This window comes from Poeciliopsis prolifica, unplaced genomic scaffold (genome assembly GCF_027474105.1).
Source record: "Poeciliopsis prolifica strain line A6 unplaced genomic scaffold, Auburn_PproV2 SCAFFOLD009, whole genome shotgun sequence".
NCBI classification, from domain to species: Eukaryota; Metazoa; Chordata; class Actinopteri; order Cyprinodontiformes; family Poeciliidae; genus Poeciliopsis; species Poeciliopsis prolifica.
This window is the reverse complement of record NW_026562384.1, coordinates 10,541,601-10,565,796: the sequence shown is the minus strand read 5'-3', so window position 1 is coordinate 10,565,796 and position 24,196 is coordinate 10,541,601. Positions and strand designations below refer to the sequence as shown.

The window sequence follows — 24,196 nt, the reverse complement described above, 5'->3', positions numbered from 1 at the left end:
CAACTTTGACCATCCTCCCTGTTCCTGCTGGAGAAAAAAAAACATCCACACACTATGATGCTACCATCACTATGTGTTAGTGCATCTTTATCACCATATGATGTTTTTTTTGTGTTTTTTTTCAAGATGATATGCAATATTTGTCTTCCTCCATTTATAGCATTTTGCATGTTGGCCAAAACTTTTTCCCCACCTTCATTTATGGCTTATGGCACTCTGAATACGGTCATTTTTATGGATTTTTTTTTAGCCGTCATGCTGACAGAATCCTACATAAACTGCAGCTCCTCCAGAGTTACCGTGGCCCTTCTCTGGTCCCAGCATCACATTTGGAGGTGGATCATCCTCTTTTCATGATGGACTGATGTTCAAAGTTGATGTCCGAAGCTTGGTATATTGTTTCCAACCTATTCCACAATACAAATTCTCTATGACATTATCCATGACCTGTTTGATGGATCTCTGAGAAATGCACTGATAACCTCTGAGGTCTTCAGAGGTTTATTACTACACATAGAATATTATGTAAACTGGATCAGCCCAAAAGGAAGCAAAAATTAACTTCTATACATTTTAAAATCTAAGTAGAAATAAAAATAAAAAATAAATTAAAAAATGTATGTTGAATTTCTATGCAAAATTTTGCTTTAACTTTCTGTCAGAAAGTTGCTACACAGATTTGATTAAATGAGAGGGCTAAACGTGCCCCTCTTACCCAGCTGAAGTGCTTGTCACATGGACGATTAAGTTGTCCCAATAAGCCAAGACAATGAGCCAGCATGCACCGGTCAATGGAACGAGGTCACCGACAGTTGTGACATAATTAAATGTACTTTGTTTTTAATTTGTTATGAAATGTCAACAAGCCCACAGTGAGAAAGATCTAACAAACCTACGGACTACTTCTCACTGCATGTCACTTTTCTCTAATGGCAGACATTCATGTCTGCCCTTAAACGGTGCCCTTGAATGCATCTCAAAGCACTTTTACTTTTTGAGGATGCAAGTCTGAAAAGGTATAATTTTGTGTAAGTACTCAAAAAGAAAAGGGCAGATTAAAGTCTCCCTTTCTATGTTTCTTTTTTTTTTCTCATAAACCGGCTTGTACAACTCTAAACTCATGTACAGCACTGTTGATTATGTATTTTCCCAACGATTTCTATTTCATGACTTGCACAATTCCGTAAGCAACAAAATCACTTGACATTTGAATAGAAATACAACTGTCATTTTACTATCTGGACTCTTTTTCTCTCCACATTAATTGCTCCTGTCATTTCTGCTCAGTCTCTTTGTCACTTGGTTTGTTCTGTTATTAGCAGATGAAAGCTGTTGATTTCCAAAGTACTCAAATAGATTTTGGTTTCACGGGAAGCTTTTAATTTTCTCCTTCTTTTGTTTCTTGAAAAGCTTCAGTTTTCCTCTCTTCTCTATTCTTAGTACTTTTCCTTAACACTTTTTTTCTCCCTCCAACACTTTGTCTTTCTAATTTCTTGATTTTGTGTTCAATATCCTGACAGAAAATTGGACAGGAAATAAACGAAAGAAAACCATTTGAAGAGCCTATCAAAAAGAGAGAACTATGTGAAAGATGGCACAATATTTTGATTAACAGACTGTCCAGTGAAGATTTTCCCTCTCATTAACTTGGAAAAAAAAAAGACAGATTGAAGAGGAAGCACATTTTATGATGTTGGCTTTGAGCCAAATTTGGGTTTCTGGAACTGCTGGGAGACGTGTTCGGTGTAGAGAAGGGCGAGAAAATGATGAATGAACGGGGTTTTAAAAATGGAGCCATTGGGAGAAGAGCGGGGAAATAAGCAGAAAGAAAATTATTTGTTAGTTTCTGTTTAGTGAGGCTTGCTTGACTCACTAAACTAACTAGAGATTAAGCATAAAAAGATGGTGTTCTAAAGTGTGTATTTCTAAATCTTTCATTTTCACATTTAAATCATTCAATTGCTGTCAATATAATGTGAAACAGGAATGCTTTGGTTTGAATTCCTCATTATTGTAGCTCCACATGCCCGTCTTTTACCCCTGTCATGAGGTCCATCTCAGAGCAACTTGTTCTGGTGTTCTAGAAATGAGACTCTTCTCGCCCCGCCCGCCTCCAGATCGCAGAGCGTTTCACTCTGCTACATTTATGACATGTTTCATCTGACTATCCGTAATTACTTTCTAGATATATAAAAATGACTAGACTAGACCCAACTACATTTTGACTATCCGGAATGGTCATTTGAGGTATCTGAACTTTACACTCTTTAGTAAGAATAATAATTCAAGATATCTTCAATTATGTTTCAATGAGTCAAAATTCCTTTCTAGATATCTCAAATGACATCACCGGATTTCTAATTTGACAGGTTACATATAAGTAATTACAATTTAAGATATCTCAAATATAATCATTACTAGTCAAAATTAAATTTGTCATAGATAAAATTAAGATTTTAAATTATGTGTAAGCCACTTATGCTACCACTGAGCTGTCCAAACAGTTGCCTGCAAATAAAACACAATAAAACCAACAAGGAGGAAGTTTAAACCTCCAAACCAAACATCAATATCAAAGCCAAACCATGACAGCGAAACGGGTGAGGCAAGCATTCACACATTTCTGTTTAGCATGCTTCACTTCTTCTGATGCCTAACAGTACAGTAATCTGATGCAGTGTATTTCTGGAAGCCACTCTCTCCTCCACTGTATGTCCCGCTCACAAAGCTCATATATCAGCTTCAGCAGCTGCTGATCAGATCAGACGATGTAGCCTAAGGAGAGGCATAAAGATTGTTCGAGAGGAGAGAAAGGGAAGACATAGATGGAGAGGGGTAGTTTAAGAGACTATGGGGGGGAGATAAGGAAAGAGAGGAACTCGGCGATCTTCCAGAGTCATGAATAAAATGTATAAAGTACACAGTAAAATTTTAATGCTGTTTAGTTTCCTCAGTAAGGCCAGATTTGCATCCTCATCCCCTTATTATGACATCTACGGTCAGCACTGCAGGCTTGGATATACCTTTTGTAATGTTAATGTCAGTATTTGCACAGGCTCACAATTACCCACTTGTGAGCACACACACACATTCACACACACGCACACATACACACGCACACATACACACACACACACTCACACACACGCACACATACACACATGCACCCACACATCCAATGAATGCTATTTTTTGCTGAGAGAAGCTGTTTGGATTGAAGCCAGTTCCGCTTTAGTTCCCCTATGGATCGATGTTCTTTCTCTCCATTTTCCTGTCACAAACTTCCTTCAGGGTCTTTTATCATAGTAGATTTTATAACTATCAAATTAAAACAGAGGAAAAAGGACTGACCCAGAATGCTTGATGACCACATGCACATGGTTTTTATAGAAATGAAATATGTTTTACTCTGCACTATGTTTTGAAAAGCAATGGTATATCAGTACAGCTTTAACAGTCAGTTTACACTGACCACCCTCCTTTTCTGCAGTTGCATCCTTTAAAATTTGTAACCTCAATGTTTGTAATGCAGTGACAAGAAGCCATGAAATCATTCCATAGTAAAACCTAAGGGCATTGTAGGAGATAATTTGTGGTAAACAAAATGAAAGTGTGCAATAATATTAGCAAAGATCGGTTTAATTGCTAATGATTCCTGTGCACAAAACACATTTATTTCGAGGGAAAATTGATAGGTTTACATAATTCAGAGCACATTCAATATGTTCTTTTCCTGTTCACTCACTTCTATTTAATATGTACCACTTACTACTCCCATGCTCCACAGAAATATGCATGCCTGATTTAATCAAGTCTGGTATGCTATTAATGTAGTGCAATAAATAGTTTGAGCCAGAAGTAATGAATTAGATTATGAATGCTCTTCTGGTGTGGACTCACTTCCTTACTGATATATTCCTATTCTTATTGTTGTTATTCACTTATTTGAGAAATCAGTTCTTATTTGCTTCTTTATTACTTTGTCTGAACACAATTGGGCTGATATAAGAGGCTCTTATCAACTTCCAGATGATGTTTAATGAATGAACGAGCATGGCAACGGCCAGATCTCAGAACATGAACTGAATTATATCTTCCTCAGTGTGCAGTTGTGTCCTCCAGAATCCTAGTAGACAGTTTAGTATTTGACTCAAATGATGAAGAGACACACTTGTAGGTTGCAGGACACCTGCTTCCAAGGTCTGGTTTTGAAGACCCCTGTCATAGAACATCACCAGGAGTTTAGTGAAATCCATGCGTTAGCTGTGAATTTATTTATATATACCATAAACAGAGGCGTGAACAAATCTGTTGATATCGCAAACCATGCAACAATGCCATAGTATAGTAAAGCTTTAACAGCAAGTCTAAAACCAGAAATTGGGTTTATCATGAAGCACTTTCCTTATTATGTGCTTTTTCCTTCTTTTCCTTTCATTGATTGAACATTGCAACCTAGTTTAATCTAAACCCTTTAGTTGCAGAACTTTTGAAAAGCGTACTTGTACACTTGAACGCCAATTAAAGCAAGGCATTGTGGAATAAACTTGTGTATAGTTTTATAATGAGGAATCCCATTTACACTGACAGACTGAATCTATTTTAAATGATTTTTAATGAAATGCTCAAAATAATCCATCAAGTCATTCATGTATTTTGCTCCAGCAGAGAATTCCTAACTTTGAACCAGTATGCTTTGATCAGTTTGACACTTGCTGCTGAACGTAGCAGCTCCACTTTTATCACAGATTATATAATAATAAAGGCACAGTTTTATCTCCTTGTAATCTCTTTTAAAGGTTTGAATGACATTGGGACAGTGTTGCAGTGAGCTACGCAGGGTATTAATGCTTCAGAGATGTGCACATTCAAATATTAATGGGAGACTTTTGTGAGGAAAGGTCATTTCTGTTACTTCAGATGAATAGTAATTGGATCGCCAGCAATCCTGTGATCCCCAAGTAACAGTAGCTTGTATACAGTACAAGGTCTTTGGATAGATGCTGCAGGTGAATGCAACATCGTAATAGCTCCATGTTAGAATTAACATAGCAACTGGTACCACAAATTACAGACTGTCTAGATGGTTGAAGAATGAACAAGACAACATAAGATTTTGTTCTATTGAATATGAGTCAGATATGTCATTGAGGCAGAGTTTTCTACCCGTGTTCTGAAAATCATCTGAATCGCCAGGCTGTGAAAAAGAAATATGTACAAATTAGCAAAAGCAAAGACAATGTTAATAGGAAAGGAAATATGTACATTTATATTAGCATCTAGCTTACTCTATTAAATTTTATTTGCATAAAATTACCCTGAGAATGACTAGCAGTATGTATAACACTGTTGTACAGTAGCAGAATAGAAACTGAGGTAAATAGACAGTTAAATTTTCCCTTAGTCCCAAGACCCAGAGGAATTTGAAGTACTGCACACTCGCCTTAGGGGCCCTTCAGGGAAACATGCTTTTACCAAACAAATCCTCTCTTTCACACATTTTGTCCTTTTACACAACATTTTTTTAAGATCCTTTCCACAGTCCAGAGTTGGACACTTTTGTTTTAAGTTCATTTCTATCAGTCAAATATAAAAACAATCTAATATTCAATAATTTTACAATGTTTAAATATAGTTAAAACAAAATAACTGCAACCATATGAAGGACAAGTTATTCAAAATGCACTAATCCTAAACTATTTCTTATAGCCAACAATCAAAGCCACATATGACATAATTTCAAACCTATATTTTTACAGCCAAATGTGGAAAACAAAGGGAAGATCATGCTCCTAACAAGTCAGGAAGATCAAATATGCCTATGCATATGAAAGCTCTCATTTTTACAAACAAATGTCAAAGCTGAAGAAAAAAGATTTGTAAATTATTCACCATAATGCAAGAAAGAAAAATGTGTGGTTTTTTTTTTTTTTGCACTCTGTCATGATTTTAGGAGGTTATAGGATTTTGTGAAACATGCTTTGCACTCTTCTTTGCCCTGACTACATTTTTTTTCACTTTCAGTTCAGTGCCATTTTAAATGGCAAGCTGAACCACTCCATTTCCTGACTGGATGTCTACACTTTGGTTTGCTATTCCACAGCCATGCCAACTCAAATTTACCCTTGACACACAGTTAAGCACATCATTAATGTATGAGGAACCATATGTAACCTTTACAGCTCCACACTAGCGCACAGAAATTTGACATCGCTATGTTGGGCAAACACAGCGCCATATTTAATGATACTGGCAGGTCTTATGGGCTAAAATTTAAGTATTGAAACTGACAGTGTCATTTAATTCAATGCAAACAAATTAAAGGCTTTTGCTGGCCAGATTTAGGTTTTATATGCTGCATGACATTCATCTAAAGTGAGATTTAATGACTGTGCATCCAAAGGACAACAAACACAATTACTCACTAGATAAGACAATAATCTAGTGGAAATAAGGTTATTTCCACTTATTATTTATTGATTAGATTACAGTTAGATGGTGCATAAAACGTGACCTCAGAACAGACACAAGCAGCTGTCATGGTCAAACTAGCAACTCTACATTAAAACTAAAGACTAAATTACACAACAGTAATTATATATATATATATATGTGTGTGTGTGTGTGTGTGTGTGTGTATGTGTTTTAAAATCACCTAAATAAATTGAAAATATTTTTAATTAATTCTAAACTTCATTCAGTTTGCCTTTGACTCAAATTAAACAATACGCTGCTGACCTAATGGCTTCTCAATAAGTTAGAATATTATTTATTTCAGTAACTCAATTCATTAAGTGAAATACATTATGGACATTAATTCCACAAATAATGTTTTCAATCTTTTACTTAACTGATAGTTTTCTAACAATGAAAACATAACATTTAAAATTAGAATATTACATGAGACTGCAAAAAGAAAAGAAAATTGTACAGCATTGTGGATTTCATGAAAAGCATGTTAAATACTTAAAGGTCATGTTTGTCAGATTAAAAGTATATTTCAAACCATTGTCAATGAAATAATTTACTGAGATGTACTTGAATCTCTCGTTGCCTTTGGTCAGCTGTGGTGCAGGGCATAAAATCAAAGTTTAATGTCAGATACGCTTGACTTTTGAAGACGGGTGAGGAATGTTGAGCTGTATCTGGAATTTAAACCTTATACCTGTGTGCTCACGGTAGCGTAACACTACTGTCAACAGTCTTGTCTGACCTCATCGGATCAGTGCATTATGACATTATTCAGAAGTTTTCCTTGATGCAACAGCATAGTTTAAGTTCTTCTAGAGTGATTTGCTTTCCCAGCTGCGGAAAAAAAAAATGCACATTTCAAGATTCTGACATTCAGTCCAATTCAGACAAAAGTGCATTTTCATCATACTATTATGCAGCTCAGTTCCATTGCTAGAAGACATTAAAGGTAAAGGCATTAAGTTGTGACTTTGGTAATGCAAGATTTTTTTTAATTTTTTTTAAATAAAAAAAAAAAGTTCTTTGTAAATTTATGTGGGATGCATGCATAGACATGAAGATGTGTAGATGTTTATCTTTTTATCTTGCATCAAAAAGACAACACAATAACATGTCATTTAAACTTCTGCCTGAATTCTTAAACTAGTTTGATTCGTCTCCTTCCTCTTTTTCCTCCTTTTTCATGTTATGCTGTGCCGCTGCTCTACCCGCACAATTTGCCCCGATTGTGTCTTAAATTACATGCCACATCAAATAAGGCCGCCTCATAAGGCTGGCAGTGTAAGGAGAATGAATGTGAGTCTTCTGGTATTTTACCACTTTCTGAATCAAATTCGCATTAAATGGATCTTTGGGGTGAAGGTCGGTATTCAGAATGAGTAACACAGACTTGTAATAGATCCGATGCACACTGTGCTGAACCATAATTACTAACCTTTCTTTCTTTTCTGTCTCCCTTCTGTTCTGCTCTGCCTTCTTCAATTATTTAAAGGAAGCAGAGGTGAGTATTGTCTTTGTTTAATTTATTGCTGTTTTTTGTTTTACTTAGTAATCTGAGAGATTGCAGGGTTTGTCTGACACTTGCCTACAGTCAAAGAGCTGGAGAAAAGTTACTGATTAAAACACAAGACAGAGTTGATATCTTGAAATCCAATTTAATGCCTGATATGAAGTAGCTTGGCACTGCTAAGCATATTAAACTCTTGCTTCACTGGTTTTATAGATTTAATTCTTTCTACAGTTTAAAGTATTAACAGGCAGTTTCTCAACTCAACATTTTGTTTGAAATTTGATGAAGAACAAAAAGTTACACAAAATTAAAAGAAAAGAGAAAGGTACTTTTTTCCCCTTTTTTTACAAATAAAAATCAGAAAATCTCATTGCATTTGTATTCAGACCCCCTAACAAAAACCAATCCAGCAGAATTCACCTAATTAGATGGTTCACCTCTGTCCAAAGTTATTCTGAGTGTAAGTGTTTAACAGTCCAGATTGTTTTGTGCTTTTCCAAGAAGTTTGATAGAGAACATCAGGAAACAAACAGAACAATAAAGTCCAAGGACACAGTTTTAAGATTTTGGAAGGGTTAGGTTATAAAACTTTATGCAAATCATTGGACATTTTACAGAGAACACAGAACAAAAAGTTTGTCAGAACAACAAACCTCTCTGTGAACAGAAAAACTATCATGTGTGCCCTTGACAAAAATGCCCTTTATGGAAGAATGTCAAGAAGATAGCCTTCATTTAAAGACAACCTTGAGAAGTCAATTATAAAATATAATAGCAGACAAACCATGTAGCAAATGTCGTGGAATATTCTTTTGATATGATGAGACATAAAGTGAACTATAGAAACACATCCAATAAATACTTGGAGATCTTGTTGCACCAAAAAGTGGTAGGACTTACTCATATGGGCTTAGTACATGGGGCATAAAATCCCAGCAGCACACAGAGTTTTTAAATTGTAAGATGATAACATGTGACAAAGTTCAAAGCCTTGGAAAACATTTACAAGGCTACTTCACCTACAGCCTACTGTAGGTGGTAAAGGGCAACTGAAGTTCAGCCAAACTGGTTAGTCTGTCAGGAATTAGCTGAGGAGTTTAGCAAATTTGGCTAATCCTCTTAGCATGCATGCCATAGCTGACCCAGACGGTGCAGCCATAATATCCTCGGTAAACGCTTCCTTTTTGATGTTCCAGTGATGTTGGTTACATTTAAAATAGAAGCAATTAAATATTCCCTCTAGGATCTTGACTTGTTCTGCATACTTTTACAGCAAGAAATACTGGTGAAGACCCAGCTATGGATCTCATTGCATTTCATGTTTACTGTATGAAACCTCATATTGAGTGTTTAGAGTTGTCATTTATAAAGTAAGCATTTGCTCTGTTGCAGCTTTTATCAGGATTTATTATTTCAGTATTTGGACTTTTGGATTCAGCCATCCATTTCATCACATCAACCCCCTTCTCACCCTCCACCACCATCTCTCTTATTCAATAATGAAAGAGATAGAGATCCCACTTTGAGACCCAGCAGGCTCCTGTGCCTCCATCACATCATGTCACTGACACTGGCTGACTTCCCGCTGATAAACATATGGTTCGCTCTGGGAAACACTTGAACTTCAGACACCACTTCAAGTGTAGGAGTGTGCCTGTGCACTCAGCCTCCTTTTTTTGTCAGAAAAAAAAAACAATAAAAAACACTATGTGAACTTTTTTTTATCAGAAAGGTTGACCTTATTAACCCTAGGTCACTGGAAAGCTTGGAAAAAAAGAGGCTAAAACATTACTCTTTAAAAGGGTTATTTTTAATAACATTTCAAAGCTTTTTAAAAAGCTTTGTATTATGGACTGCAAGATGTTAAAATGTACACCTGTTTCACCAGCAGGTTGTTTTAAATTAATTCCTCAACAGTATCACATATGACACTTAAAATCTGTTTTCACTTGCACTCAATTAAAAAAAGTTAGGTATTGATTCTTTTTCACTTAGTTGATTCGATTTGTAGTCTTTACATTTCTACTAAAGCAATAATGATGAAAATAAAGTTATTTCTGATCTCAAAAAACAAGTAAATCACTTATGTTTTATGCTTGTTTCTATTGGGTTTTGTGCTGTAACAATCTTTGTTTCTTGTGTTTTTATTTAGGATGATTACTTTAAAAGCTGGGCTCCTGCCAAGTCTCTGGACCAAGGTAAGTTAATCTTCATGTGCAATTTACTAAAAGTGTGCAACAAATAAAAAGAAGAAATAAATCAGACAATTAGAAAACTTAAAGTAATACAATAAATCAGAAAATGGTACTACATTATCACTATTTCCCCCAGTAAGAACATCTTGAGTTCCTGACCTGGTCCAGGCTAACATGTCTCTTGATCCAGGTTGTCACCCTGAGACAAGCAAGACAGGTTGCAACAAAACACACTGCAAACTATCTTTACAGTGAAACACTTGTGTAACTGTTTTTTTTTTTGTTTTGTTTTTTTCATCCATACGGCTTTCGGTGCCTCCCCCCCTGCAATGGCACTGCTTGGTATTGGTGCAATCACACCAATACCAATCTCTCAAGTGTGTAATGTTCTTGGATACACAGTAACTCTCAACTAAACTCAGTGATTACAAACATCAACTCCCTCACACCCTAACTCTCAATCTCATCTTCACACTCACAGTTTGGTGGTTTGTGGAGGCTTTAATTGAACGGCAGCTCTCTGAACAGCATTCCAGACTTTAAAACCTCCCACCACTGAGCTCGTTCCGTTCTTTGCTGGCTTGCTTTTGCATATCTAGCACACTAACTGCAACTCTTCAGGGAAAGACTTGCTGAGCAGGTTTATCTGGGCCAGCTCCTCGCGGATACTGAGACTAATGAGAACGCCTTGCCTCGATGCGTCAAAATCTGATGTTGCTTCTAGAGATGACTGAAAGGAAAAGGTAACACGCACCCTCCTAACTGGGGTCTAAACACACATGAGAAAAAGAGTAAAGCCTTTGTACAAAAGTCATTGAGGTGTGAAGTCACATTTAGATGCTAAAAGATTTACTCATTCAGATATTTGTGACTGCGGAGGCAGTATTTTGCTTTTCATTAAGGCAAAGAAAAAAAAACACAACCTGTTTTATTTAGGTTTTATCTGCAGAGACAGAAATATGGCACAGGTGTGACACTAAATTCACTATTATTGTACAGACATCAGTCTGACAAAAGAACTCAACGACTACTAATATGATCACCTTGATTAAAACAATGCTACAGTCTTATTTAATTCAAACCTCAGTGCCAGAACAGACCTATTTTTACACTTGGAAAATGTACAACTTCAGCCCCTTGGTGATATCAAAATACTGCAAAAAATTACAATTAAAATGCAAAGCACAGCAGGAGAGGGATGATAGTAAATATATGCAGGGAAATGTGAATAAAGTTTATTTAATAATGAAGAGAGCAGGTGGGAAATAAAACATTAAAAATGATAAGAAAAAGGAGAAATTCCCACAAGTTCTGAGCAAAGACAAAAATACATTTGAATAAAATGCCATAAAAAAACAAACAAATATAATTTATTCAACTTTTAAAGAAAAATACAAATGGGGAAATTGTTGCTAAATAGTATAATATTGTTAATCTTGTCCTAGATGTTTATTTACATTTTTCAAAATTTTTTTTTAGGATAATTTTTTTGCCATAATTTCTTTGGTTTTTATTTACTGATTTATTGATTTATGAAACATTCAACTGCTGTCTCTGTAAAGGGTTTGGGTAATTCACCTCATCACACCAATTTGTTGCATCACCTTTCTATGTTATAATCATAAACAAATGATGCTTCAACTTAAACAGTTCCACATCATTTACTCTACTTATGTCAAATTTTAGTTTATATTACTTATGGAAATAATCAGCCCAAATCTTCTTCTTGCATTTAATTATTTTTAGAAATAAGCTTTTTGCTTGTAAACATCATTTTTTGGAGGCACGTAGGCACTTCTTCCTACAGTATTTATAAGTAGGAAGTAGAAAATTGCTTTGAGTTGTTGGTTGTCAAAGTTGGTACAAAATGTACAAGCTGATGTGTGGTCGGTATGAAATGATGTGCAGAAGACTGCTCTGACAAAGTGAGTGCAAAAAAATGGGGAAACGCGAAAGACAGCACCCATCCACAAAGCTGACAATAATTTCATTAAATTATGAGATGTGCTTTTACTACAAGCACAGTTTCAAATGTTTTCAAAAATTTCAAAATCCAACATAATAAACTATTTAAAATTTTATTTTAGTGCCAATAAAATTGACAACTGTATTTAGTCAGTAAATATATTACTGACTATTTTCCCTTTACATCATGTCAGATTCAAATTTGTTTCAAGCAACAATTCCTTTTTCTTCTCTTGTCCAACTGAGCAACAGAAACTTCTAAAACATTTCAGTGCTTGTACTTTCTGCCCTGCTTCTTAACCTACTAAAGATTTAAAAAAATACTGCAGCACTCTGAGAACCTAATAATTTTTTCAGAGAATTCAGTCATATTATATCAGCCAGATCATAAGACAGTTTTGTTCAACAAAAACCCACGAGCAATAAACATTAGTTTTCACTGAACAGTAGGGAGAGACTGTAAAGATTTACCTTGAGAAATTTCCTTTCAGATAGTTTAATCCGTCATTTTAAATGCTCTTAATTTCCAGAAATTGTTTGAAATTATTTTTGAAATTCTGTAACAGACAACTCCTCAGCCCTTAAGCAGCCCAATGCATACAATACTTCACATACACATGACTTTGACAATTTGTCAGGATGTAGTGAGATGAGACAGAGACATCTGTGCATCCATCTAATGAGTCTGTCCATGCATAACTCTGTGCCAATTATATAGATTATAACATAAGGCCTAAAATCATTTTATAAGTCCTGCATTTTCTGTGCTGTTTGTGCTGCACTGCTATGTGAATGCTGCAGAACTGAAACGACTCTCTCCAGTTGCAGCTTCCCACACAAACGGCACAGCTGGGAGTAATGGATGGCAAAATAATTAGACATAGAAAAAGTTAAACATCAGTCAGACAATCCCTATGGGAGAATTTTCTGGTATTCTGAAATGCTTGTACAGTAGTTTCCATTATCAGGCAAGTGGTACTGTAGGCGTCACACTCTAGCTTTTTAAAATCTACATGCATCAGGATTTTGGCTGTAAAATGATTCGTGATGTAGATAATGTCAGAATACTTTTACCAAAATTGGCAATCTTTTTTCTTCCTTTTTTTCTTTCTGTAAGCTCCAAATATCTTTTGGGTTATTTAAGTCAGGATACAACATTAGAAAGAAGAGCTCGGCTTCCAGGAATGATGCTACTCTTTCTTCATAACTGTTAAAATTTTTAGGAAGTTTTTTCAATATAATCTACCATGCTATTCTGTGCATTTCTTATAATTTGATGGGTTGAAACTGTATTGACAAGGTGACAATAACATTTTGATTTGAAGTCCGTTCCGGCCCACAGATGCAGACATTAATCAGCAGCTGCCGATTTCCGTTCGATTAATGAATCCATGGTTGCCCTTGGAGACAAATCAGCAACTGCAGGAAAGTTGATGATGAAACTCCAGTCCACTGGATCAATCACTTAGCATTTCATTTGTTCTCCTTAGTTGCATAAACAGATTTGATGGCTTCACAAACGTCCTGAAACCTGGCAATGAATTCCTGCTCTGATAAAGTAGTTATTCAGACATTTTTCAGACAGTAATTGGAGTGAGGCTGTAGTAAAATTAAAATGATGCCAATACAATGAAAAAATTAAATCTTAAATTTCTCTGCTAGTGTGAAAAGAAAAACCCGTTGTCTGGTATCTAGCCAATGATTATGTTAGTGATTTTGTCAGTTATTCCTCTGATGCATCAACCACAGCTCATTAAGTTCTTAAGAGGACTGAAACCATCTGTGAAATTGAGCCTTGCAGACATTGTTTGCTCTTTTTACATCATAGTGCATTTGCTATGTCCATCTTAACCAGTGATTATCCAGTGTTAATTTGAAATAATATTGTTAAAAAGCTATCAAGGTCACATTATGACACCAGGCTTCATAAATTACATAACTAAAAATGCATATTCTGCATTTTTGCATATGTGGGTAGATTTATTGAAGTATCAAAGCAAGAATTGAGTTATTTTAGTTCTGTATTTGTGTTTGCCTCATTTTGAGTAATGTTGTAAAGCAGGGGTGTTAAGCCCCAGTCCTCAAGGGCCACTGTCCTGCAGTTTTTAGATGTGCCAAAGGTACAAAATACTGGAATGAAATGGTTTCATTACCTGCTTCTTGTGTAGATAAGTTCTCCAGAGCCTTGCTAATGACCCAATTATTCTATTCAGGTGTGGTGCAGCAAAGACACATCTAAAAGTTGTAGGGCAGTGGTCCTCTTGGACTGGAGTTTGACGCTTGTGTTGTAAACTTAGTGCAAAGTAATCTCTGGATTAAACAAAGAAAGTAAACATTGAATAATAAACAAAAAATAAAAATTTCTGTTTGCAAAGAGCCTTATTGCCCTTTTTTTTTTGCAATCTCTCTTTAGGAAGTCCATGTTAACAAAAACAGAGATGCTAGCAAAATATGGCTAACTGTTTGTATAGTTGAGATGGAAAAATGTCAAAAAAATATTTACAAACTAACAAAGCTCAAACCAAATCTCTGTTGCTGCTTTTTCCATTTACAAAGTAATGCAAGTAGCTACAGGCTTCAGGACATTAGAAAGTAATTAATAAAAACTATTATGAGGCATTGCTTTAAAAGAATGGCAACAACTGCTTGGACTATTTGTTCCTGGAGCAATCATATTTGTAGGACGATCAACTCTGTGAATAGTCGAGCTAATAAGCTTTCGTAGAGTATTAACATGTATATTCGTTTATAAAACAGGGGCGTCAAATTTGCCCAAAGCACCTTTGAGAAGATTGTCACTGAAAAACTACAAAGAAAACAAAGGTCTGAAACCTCCACTCTTTTCAGCAGCAGCACCCAGAACAGGCACATTAATATGACTCTTGTACCAAGCTTACCCAATGATGGTATTTATGCTCCATTTGTTGGCTTATTAGCTATCAAATTCTCTACATTCGGCTTTCTGCTCGCACAATCATCTAGGTCTATTCTCATTTGCGACAATGATATTCCCCTCAGCGAGACAAACTCATGAAGATAAGTTACTCAATAACACATTCTTAATTAACCTGGATAAAAGAGCGGATGTCTCTTAGGATGCCTGTCACGACTCATGTAACAGAATAGAAGAAATTCCAGCGTTTCTGTATGAAATCTAAGAACATGAGAAAATAAATACTGCCCTGGTATAAGTGACTCAAAATGGATAAGACAGGCCAGAAAAAATAATGAACAAACTGAGACCAATTTGACAAAAAGAAATGGCCACAAAGTTACAAAAGGAGGAAAGTGCAATTGAAAATTAGCCATTGCCTTGAGTATTTAGTAAGAAATAAGAGATAATTAGAAGACTACTATCATGAAGGAGTAGCATAATTTATAGATAGCTTTATGGTATAATTTAGCTAATTTCATATTGCCTTTTAGCCACAAAATCAATCTATTTTTACCCATCAAATTTTCAAATAATAAATTACATATTCAATTGCATCTAATTTTGAATAAATGTAATTACTGGCTTGTGACCCGTAGTTGTCACTCACATGATTCAAAGTGTATTAAGTCTATGCAACGCGCTAATCTAGTATATTTGTCTTCGAGGAAAAAGATGTAACTTTGTTCTCGGATCTGAGGTTGTGACGTTTCATACCACGCAGTGACACAAACTTAAACAATGCAGGACACAGGCGTTATTGAGCTGGAAATACAGGCCCTACTTTGAGTTCATGTCATCTAAAGATGACAATGTCGAAGTTTGTTGTACCCTCTATTATGGCGATGAGGTGCTATTGTCACACTATCATGAACAGTGATAAAAATTGGGGAAACAGAATAATGTCAGTAATTTGTGTGGCCTATTCTGCTCATCCAGCAGTTTAAAGGCCTCAACATAATTCAGCCAAGCCAAACAATCCATGCACAGCAACATTGTTGAAACGGTTCGTATTTGCACACACCTTTTATACAACGGTGCAGACTACCTTTGAGACACCTGTCCCGCGTCAGTATACATCACGCCCTATCCTCCCTTCATCCTCTTTGCATTTACAGAACAGTCACGTAACTAGCGCCACACTTTAATGTACACTGCCTCCTCCATCAACAGCAACATTACAATTTCTAACCTGGAGTTAACCATTCAACAGTCTTATTTTTATTGGAGTTATTCAGAGAAGAATGGTACAAATGGTGCAGATCCTCATTGCTTCAGATAAATTCTCTTCAAAAATATTGATATCTCCTGCCGATACAAAAACTTGATATTGGAAGCGGAATAGTTGAAGAGAAATGTCAACGTGGCTGACTGGATGCACTTCCACAAAAAAGCTCAGCAACAAAATTATGACCAATCAGACGACATTTGAAATAGTTTGATCTGAGTGAACAAAATGTTGCAATTTTTGTCACATGTCTACATCAGTCAGAATCGATTTCAGCACTTTGTGTGAAGTCTGTCAGGACCTTTATGGAATAAGCCACCTGGTTTAGGACGATGGAACCAATACCAATTGATCCCAGAATAGGCTTACTAACTGATTGTTGATGTACAGATCACAATTTCTTGAGTAAAATGACACAAACAATAATACATGAAAAAGAATAATTTCTGAACAAAAATAGTTGAAAAGTTGAGTTCTTTTCTTCCTGTTATTTTTTTCTCCTCAGATAATGAATGGGTATTAGAACTCAGGTATCCATCAATACCTTCCCTCAAACTGTTAGATCCATTAAGATGTAAAGCTTTAAGAAGTGAAGCTAATATTTAATATTCAGGCTTGATTGCTTTAGAATCTGCATGCATGTTTTTATAAGCAACCCCCATGAGAGGCTTTCATTAGGAAGTGAAGAAGACTTGCATAAATGTCTGTAATGGTCAATCATATTTTTCAGTACTGCAGAAAATGTATTGCCAGGATTAGACATTGGGTACTTTAGGTGTATTTAAAAACAACTTTTCTTAATTTTTAATAAAAATCTTATCTTTGTTTATTATGCTACAGGCGATTCTTTGCAACACATACAAAATTTCCTCCTCTGTGGCTTCTGTTATTTACATTTCAACATCCATCAAGTTAAAACTGAACTCCCGTATGTCCTGCAGGTCAGCTTAGCCCGATTCCAAAGTCAAACTTTTTATTCAGGACTTGTAGTGTAGTTCTCCTCTCTCCTGTCAGCAATGCTTTGAGATTTGCGCTGAGCAGGGCTTTTGGGCCAGCAAGGCGGAGAGGGGGAAGCAGATAAAAGCTACGCCATCAGCGAGACCAATGACTAAAACTGTATTCAAGCTATTTGGGTCTGGCTTCTTGTAAATGGCCATGCCCTGCAGAATTGTGAGCTTGTGATTTCAATGCATTATCGAGAGAGGAAAGTCAAAGTGAGGATTACAAGGACCGCATTATCACAGCCAGTCCAGAAGACACAGGAGAGTCTAACTGGCATCAAGAAACAGGCAAAGGGCACAGCACCAATGAGCACAATATAGATGGAGACGGGGAGTACACTAAACTTGAAAAGCTATGTTGACCCCTGTTTTGCCCCAGTGTTTGTCTTTGCAGGTTACATAATGAATAAGTGGTTTGTATGGGAACCATTTTGGCAGCAGAAATCAAATTTGGTTACAACTCGCTCTTGTTTGGCCACACCAGCAGCAAACAAAGCCTTGAAAATCTGTGGCTTCCAAATTGCCAATCAGCCTGATTAGAGTCGACATTGTGTTTTCCCAGCAGAGCGTTTGTCGTCGCTCTATGTATTTCGTCAGCTCTTTCTCCAGCTCACTAAGCCCTCCTCTCTCAGTAGATATGCCTTCTGTCTGCTCACATTTCTCATCGGTCCATCTTTAATCTCTCCCGACTTCGTCACCGCCTCCTTAATACGACCTCATAAAACAATGTTTGATCTCCCCCTTCAGAAGCCGGGAGAATTAGCAAGATAAAAAAGGAGACAAAGAGGACTCCAAAACAGCGTTGAGCACCTCGGGTCTGCTTGAAATAGTGTGCAAATAAATATCTCATTTCGGAGTAATGTGGTGAGGGTTCACAACTCTCTCACTGTCTCCAGGCGTTCTTTAAAACATTGTTTGCTGCTCTGATTTTAATGGCTCGTTGGCCGCATCATAAAGAGTGACTCGATATCTGTGACCCTTAGCTCAGCCTTATCTTGCTTTTTCAGAGGGGTGAGTACTTACAATGTTGAATCTGAGCACATAAACAGGATTATCTTCTGGAACCTACGCGTACTTGCTACAGTGATATCCGACATTCAAAAATAAATTAACTACTCAGGCATGCACATCCTCGCAGAACAGGCTGTAAATAATACCTGGGGAGGAAAGAAAAAAATACTGCCCCATCAAAGATTTTGTTTATTTAATAAACTGACACAAGGTTATCAAGAAAGGTATTAAATATCCATCCTGGGATGGGAATGATGGGAAATAAGAAAATGCTTCACTGAGGAATATCAGCTAAACAAAGGGTCAGGAAAGGGTAACTGTTGGCTGCCAGGACCCCGGTGAGCACAGTGAATTGTTAGTGTCCCGCACCTTCAATTTACAAAGACGGGTCCAAAGCAAGTGCACGACAGAATAAACTGTCGAATCAATAAACTGCAGTGTGTGAACAGTGCTGAACAAGCTGTATTCTGTGGGATTTACACACAACAGATCTCAAAAATAAGGGAAGTACATGTGATGAATCTTCTTTTTCTCCATAGCCAGTGTAATCTCTGATGATCATGGCACATTAAGATAAATAAACTTCGCAGGTAGGACAGCACACGTTGGTTGTTTGCGATCCTAGCAAGAACCCGTGGGATAAATGCGGGTTTGAGAAAGCGACAATGGCATCAGAGGAGTGTCCCAGGGGAGGAAGGCAGAGGGAGATATAAAGATATATAGACACAAGGCCCACAGAGAGCACTTGAGAAAGATTGCCTCTGGAGAGGGTAACTCAAGAGATAAGAGAGTCATCCAGTAATGAGGAGAAAAGAGTTCTGCCTGGTGAGAGGGAGAGAAAAAAGAGTGGATGGTAATGAAAGGAGGACATATTGGCAAAAGTTGGATGAACTTTTTGCTTCACACAGGCTTTTTTCTCCTCTTTATATTCAGTCCATAGTCAGGACTATTCTTACTAATAAATACCAGTAGATGGATGAGTTCAGGGAGCTAATCATTTCTGGGTCTTAATGTTATAGCCTACTGACTATATCTTTCCTAAGACTCACCTACTAGCAACTACTAGTTAATACAGATGCAGTATTTTGAAATGGTGAGTAACTGAGGATGGTGGATTAGTCCCAGTTACAGAGTATCATCTGTCGATCCGATATTCAAGACTTGGCTAAAGGTTCTGTAACATGTTCAATCCTCTTGCTTACGATTGCTTTGTTTTTATAGTTTCTGGTTTAGTTTGCCTGCTAATGTTCATATAATTGATCATTTTCTAGTTATCTACCATAGTTTATGCCTTTTTCTGCCCCATGTTAGACCCAGGATCACATTGATTTGTGTAAATTGATTAGGGTATTTCTTCAGTTGACACTTCTGTACTGGATGTGCAGCTGACCAGTATGTATTAGCATGCTCTTATGCCAATGTAGACCAAAATGTCTAAGGAAATCCTAAATTTTATATTAATTGTTTTTTCTTTGTGGGATAACTCTTTCAAACAATGTCTTCAGCTATTAACAGGCACAGCAACTTACAGTCTACCAATGGAACAGCTCATTTCACCATTGTTTAAGCCACTGATATATTCTGAGTCACTTAGCCTGACACCTGTCTTTGGGCTTCTCAGTAATATTACCATCACTGATGCAACCTGTTGGAAAATCTGAGAAAGTGGGTCATTATCGAGATCATTGTCTTCAGCTCTGCCTCTTTTAGGGTGTTTTGTTAGCAGCATGCAACTCGTCAGCTGATAAAGTTAAATTTACATTTTAACTAGTGGCTTATGTTTTTATAAGTTGAAAGCTTTCAGTGAAAAGTGTTGAATCCGACAACTGTTTGCTTATGAGAGAGGGGTATTTTACTTTAAAGAGTGAAGGGAAGACCGCACCAAATATTGTTCTTTGTTTTATTTCATGGATCTGATGCAAACATCTCAGTGGTTTTAGTTTTTATTTCTATTTTAGACATTGTTTGCAACATTGCATTGAGATATGCCTGGACAACTTTAATTAATTGTTTGTATTTACTGTTTTATAAAGAGCGAGTGGCTGAACCTGGCAGAATCGGAGAAGAAGGTTTTCAAGCCCACTCTGCCAAGAAGCCTGGACAGAACGGTGAGTTTGATCCACATCCCTTTCAACTTCTGTGGGCATTCTTACCTTTTGTCATGTCCAAAGCCTGTATATAAAACACATAATACTTGTACAAGTGAACTTAACATCCATAAATAGTTTTGCATTGTATTTTTCAATGTATAAATGCTCTGTCCAAAAAAAAAGTTAAACACTAATATTACGCTGATTATGCTACATATTTGAAGTGACATTGTTCCTGGGCTTCTGCAATGTCACATTTGTCTTTCCAAAGTTGCATTCATTTTTTGCAACTAAGATCTTAAGAGTATATGGTAGTTGGATTGCTGTGCCAATTTTCAGAACACTCAAAAGATTCTCAGTGGGGTTTATGTCTGGACTTTGGCCAATCCATGGTCTTGGATGTCTGATGAATCTATAACCAATCTTGTGCAACTTAAATCTGATGAATCCTGACATTGTCACATTAAAATATACCTGTTCGTCAGGGAAGAAGAAGAGCACTGATAAAATAACTTGGTCATTCAAAATGTTAGTATGGCAGCCTGCCAACTAATGTTATCCTTTGGATGCATCACATTACTTTGAACCAAAAAAATACACAGCAGAAATAAAGAAGACATTTGAACCACTTGGTTCCCTGGCAAAATCATTTGTTAGCAACTTTGGCAAAAAAAAGTTAATTCTGGTTTTACTTTGGATATGCATTATGTTTGCTTTTTGTTTTCATCATATGAGAAATATTGCCAAGCTAGGGTTTATTGTCAGACATATTGAAGTATAAATAATTATTTATGTTTTTTGTTCCATCACGATTGGATTTTTGCAACACACATATTGACATTTAGGTCTTAGCTAAATCTCACTACAGCAATTTCAAGTTACTCAAAATGCTTCTGCCTGACTTCTGTGAAAAATACACCAAGTTTTCACATGTGATGCAACTACTTTTACTTGCAGTTTACTTTTGGAGTGCAATTTAATATTATTACTTTGACTTTGTGTCTCTACGGACAAACACCACAACGTATTAGGGGTCTTCTGCAGCCAATTGTTCCCAGCAGGTTCATGAGGTCCTGTGATCAGGGTCTGCTGATAATTCTACATACTGATAAGAAGCCAAAAGAAAATAAGCTCTTCTGTTGAATGACCTCTCCAGAGTCTGGGGGGGGGGAAGAAAACAAAAAAAACAAAAAAAAGCTTTGCTTCTTTAATGCTGAAAAACCCAAGCCGGACCCACTACTTCGATCTCAGATTACAGCATGGCCTCAAAGACTTACAAAGTAGATAATATGCATGATGGTTCTGTCATGCATATTATGATGAGTCCAAATTGGACTTTGGCCTCATCAGCAGCTTCTTTTGCCCAAAGTCCAATTATGCTCTTCTGAAAATTGCAGCAGTTTCTACTTTTTATAGTCACTCATCAGTGTTTTTTGTTGTACAGTTGTACAATTATTCGATACAATCCTTTGACCTCTCTTCTCATTGTGGGTATGAAAATACTCTTACTTTCATGACTGAACCTAGCTATGAGATCTGCTGTTGATTCAATATATTTTTACAACCATATCACCTCCTCTAAGATGATGATTCCCCTCTATCCATTCAGTTTTTGACGATTTGTCAGACATAGCAGCCTCCAATGAGCCTTAGATTCATAGACATGCTTACAATGTAATTTTTTTTTCATGACTGCAGGATGTGTCCACCAACATTAAACTGGTGAACACATCAATGTGAAATAAAACATAATCATCCATACAATGATTATCCCATGGAATGATCTCACCTATTAGCTTTGTTAAATTTAGTGCAAGACTTTTTTTGGACAGGCAGTTTGTATGTTTTGTTTCTGCTCCCAGATAATTTCATAATAGTAATTTCCTAATTTACCATACTTTGACCAATGATTCATTTTCTATTTCTATTTTCTGTTCAGCAGTTGTTTAAATTTATACGTATAAAACAGAAGATAGTCTGTCATATAAGCCTCCTAAAAATAAAAGCTGAATGATGCACAAGCATTGTGTTTGAGCTGGTATTAAAATCTGTTTTGAAGAATGAAACAATGCTCTGAGCAAAACCCAAGAGGATCATAGGGCGTATTTTTTAAAAAGCTGTGTTTGAGACCACATTTGTGTAAGTGCCAATGTGCAGAAGTGAGGTTATTATCTGTGTCTTAGTGTGCTAGGATGAAATGATTCTCCTCCTCTTTAATAAAGTTTAATTAGCCTATTAGTATTCCATCAAGCAACCAACTGGGAGACAATTTTGCATATTTGGAAGTACTCACAGAGGCTGAATTACTAAATAAATGGTAATAACTCTGAACCCACTCACAGCAGTTGCTATTTAGAAGGTATATTAAAACCAACCGTGGTAACAAAATGATCAGCTTTATATTAAATTCCCAATGTTTGCGTAGAGTAAAGAGCAGGCAGCATGGGCATACCACCTTAAATCAGGTTGCCACACATAACACAACAGCCATTTTTACTATTATAGATTGTAATGCAAACTGTGTTAAGTGCCTTTCTTCATGGAAATAAAGACAAATACATGAGGAAAAATACTTTGTACTGTAAGGTCTTGACAGACATTACTCCCTGATGAGTAACTTTCTTATTAACTAAATAGCTTCAATTAATCAGAAATATTCACATGTTTTATGTATTTAAGTTCATATTAATCTCTGACATTTATATTATGAGCCATGGCCTTTTATAAAGTTTATTTCACTGCATAAGTGGAATAAACAAGTTGATCTCAAAATCAGCTTGTTTATTCCACAAACAAGAGACTCTTTAAAAATGCCCTGCTAAACTGAAGCCTTTGAATTAAACATTAACTTAAGCACTTATTCCTTTAAATATTTTGGATATAATGCACTTAATTTAAACTCACTTAAAACAACAGACACCTGGGAATCAACACAATAATTTGTTGCGCATAAAGTTTTTTCAGATACGACATATTTGTCACACTAAACCGCCCGGTGTTTTTCAAGATTTGTTTTAATATAATTGCAAGGTTAGAAGAGAAGCATGACTATCCACTTAACTAAATACCACCTTACAATTTTCTTTCTTTGTAAAACATTATTATATTACATATGTCCAATGTGTTCTTGCAAACACTACTGTTGTAACTGAATTATGCATTCTTTGAGTTTTTAACTTGCAGTATAATACTGCTTTAACATGTATAAATGAAATGAAAATTGTATCAATATACATTTATATTGGAGAGAAATGTGTTGGGGGGTTTGACACCTCCATAAGGACATGTGCATAATTAATAACTGTTACAAAGTGTTTAATTTACCATTTAATTACTTCTTGCACTGGAGGGTGAGGCAAAAGGCAAAATCTGTGAGCTTTAAAGATTTATGCAGCTAGTCGAGTTTGTGGTCTATAACCCACCTGGAAACTGACTGAAAGTTAAACCGACACAAACTGTTTGCCAGGCAATCCCACGTGGTTAGAAAAAGGCCTTGGACATTTTGACAGACATTGTACAAGAGTGTGAGAAAAAGGTGAACATTTTTCAGGGTAATTAAAATGAAAAACCTTCACTTGCTATACAGCAGCTACCCTTTTACTTCTGGCTGTTAACATGTTGCTAAAAATAACATGGCCATTATTCCACTTCTTTTTATATATGCAAACAACATTTCAGCTACTTTAATATAAGGTCAGTTTAGAAGTTAATCAGAAGACAAAATGCCAGCAAAGAAAATTGAAAAAAAAAAAAATTATAAAAAACCAGGGAAAGTTGAGAAAAAATCATACTA

General features: G+C 36.1%; 1 protein-coding gene across 1 annotated transcript in view; it reads left to right on the top strand.

Moving 5' to 3' along the window:
- Nucleotides 1–7,927: 7,927 nt before the first annotated feature.
- Nucleotides 7,928–24,196, top strand: part of spock1 (SPARC (osteonectin), cwcv and kazal like domains proteoglycan 1) — a gene marked incomplete at its 5' end in the record, with an annotated part of 48,887 nt that continues 32,618 nt past the window's right edge. The window contains 3 exons of the mRNA XM_055034426.1: nucleotides 7,928–7,972; nucleotides 10,134–10,179; nucleotides 20,347–20,421. Of these exons, the coding sequence (XP_054890401.1) occupies nucleotides 7,928–7,972; nucleotides 10,134–10,179; nucleotides 20,347–20,421 (166 nt within the window). The remainder of the gene's footprint in view (nucleotides 7,973–10,133; nucleotides 10,180–20,346; nucleotides 20,422–24,196) is intronic.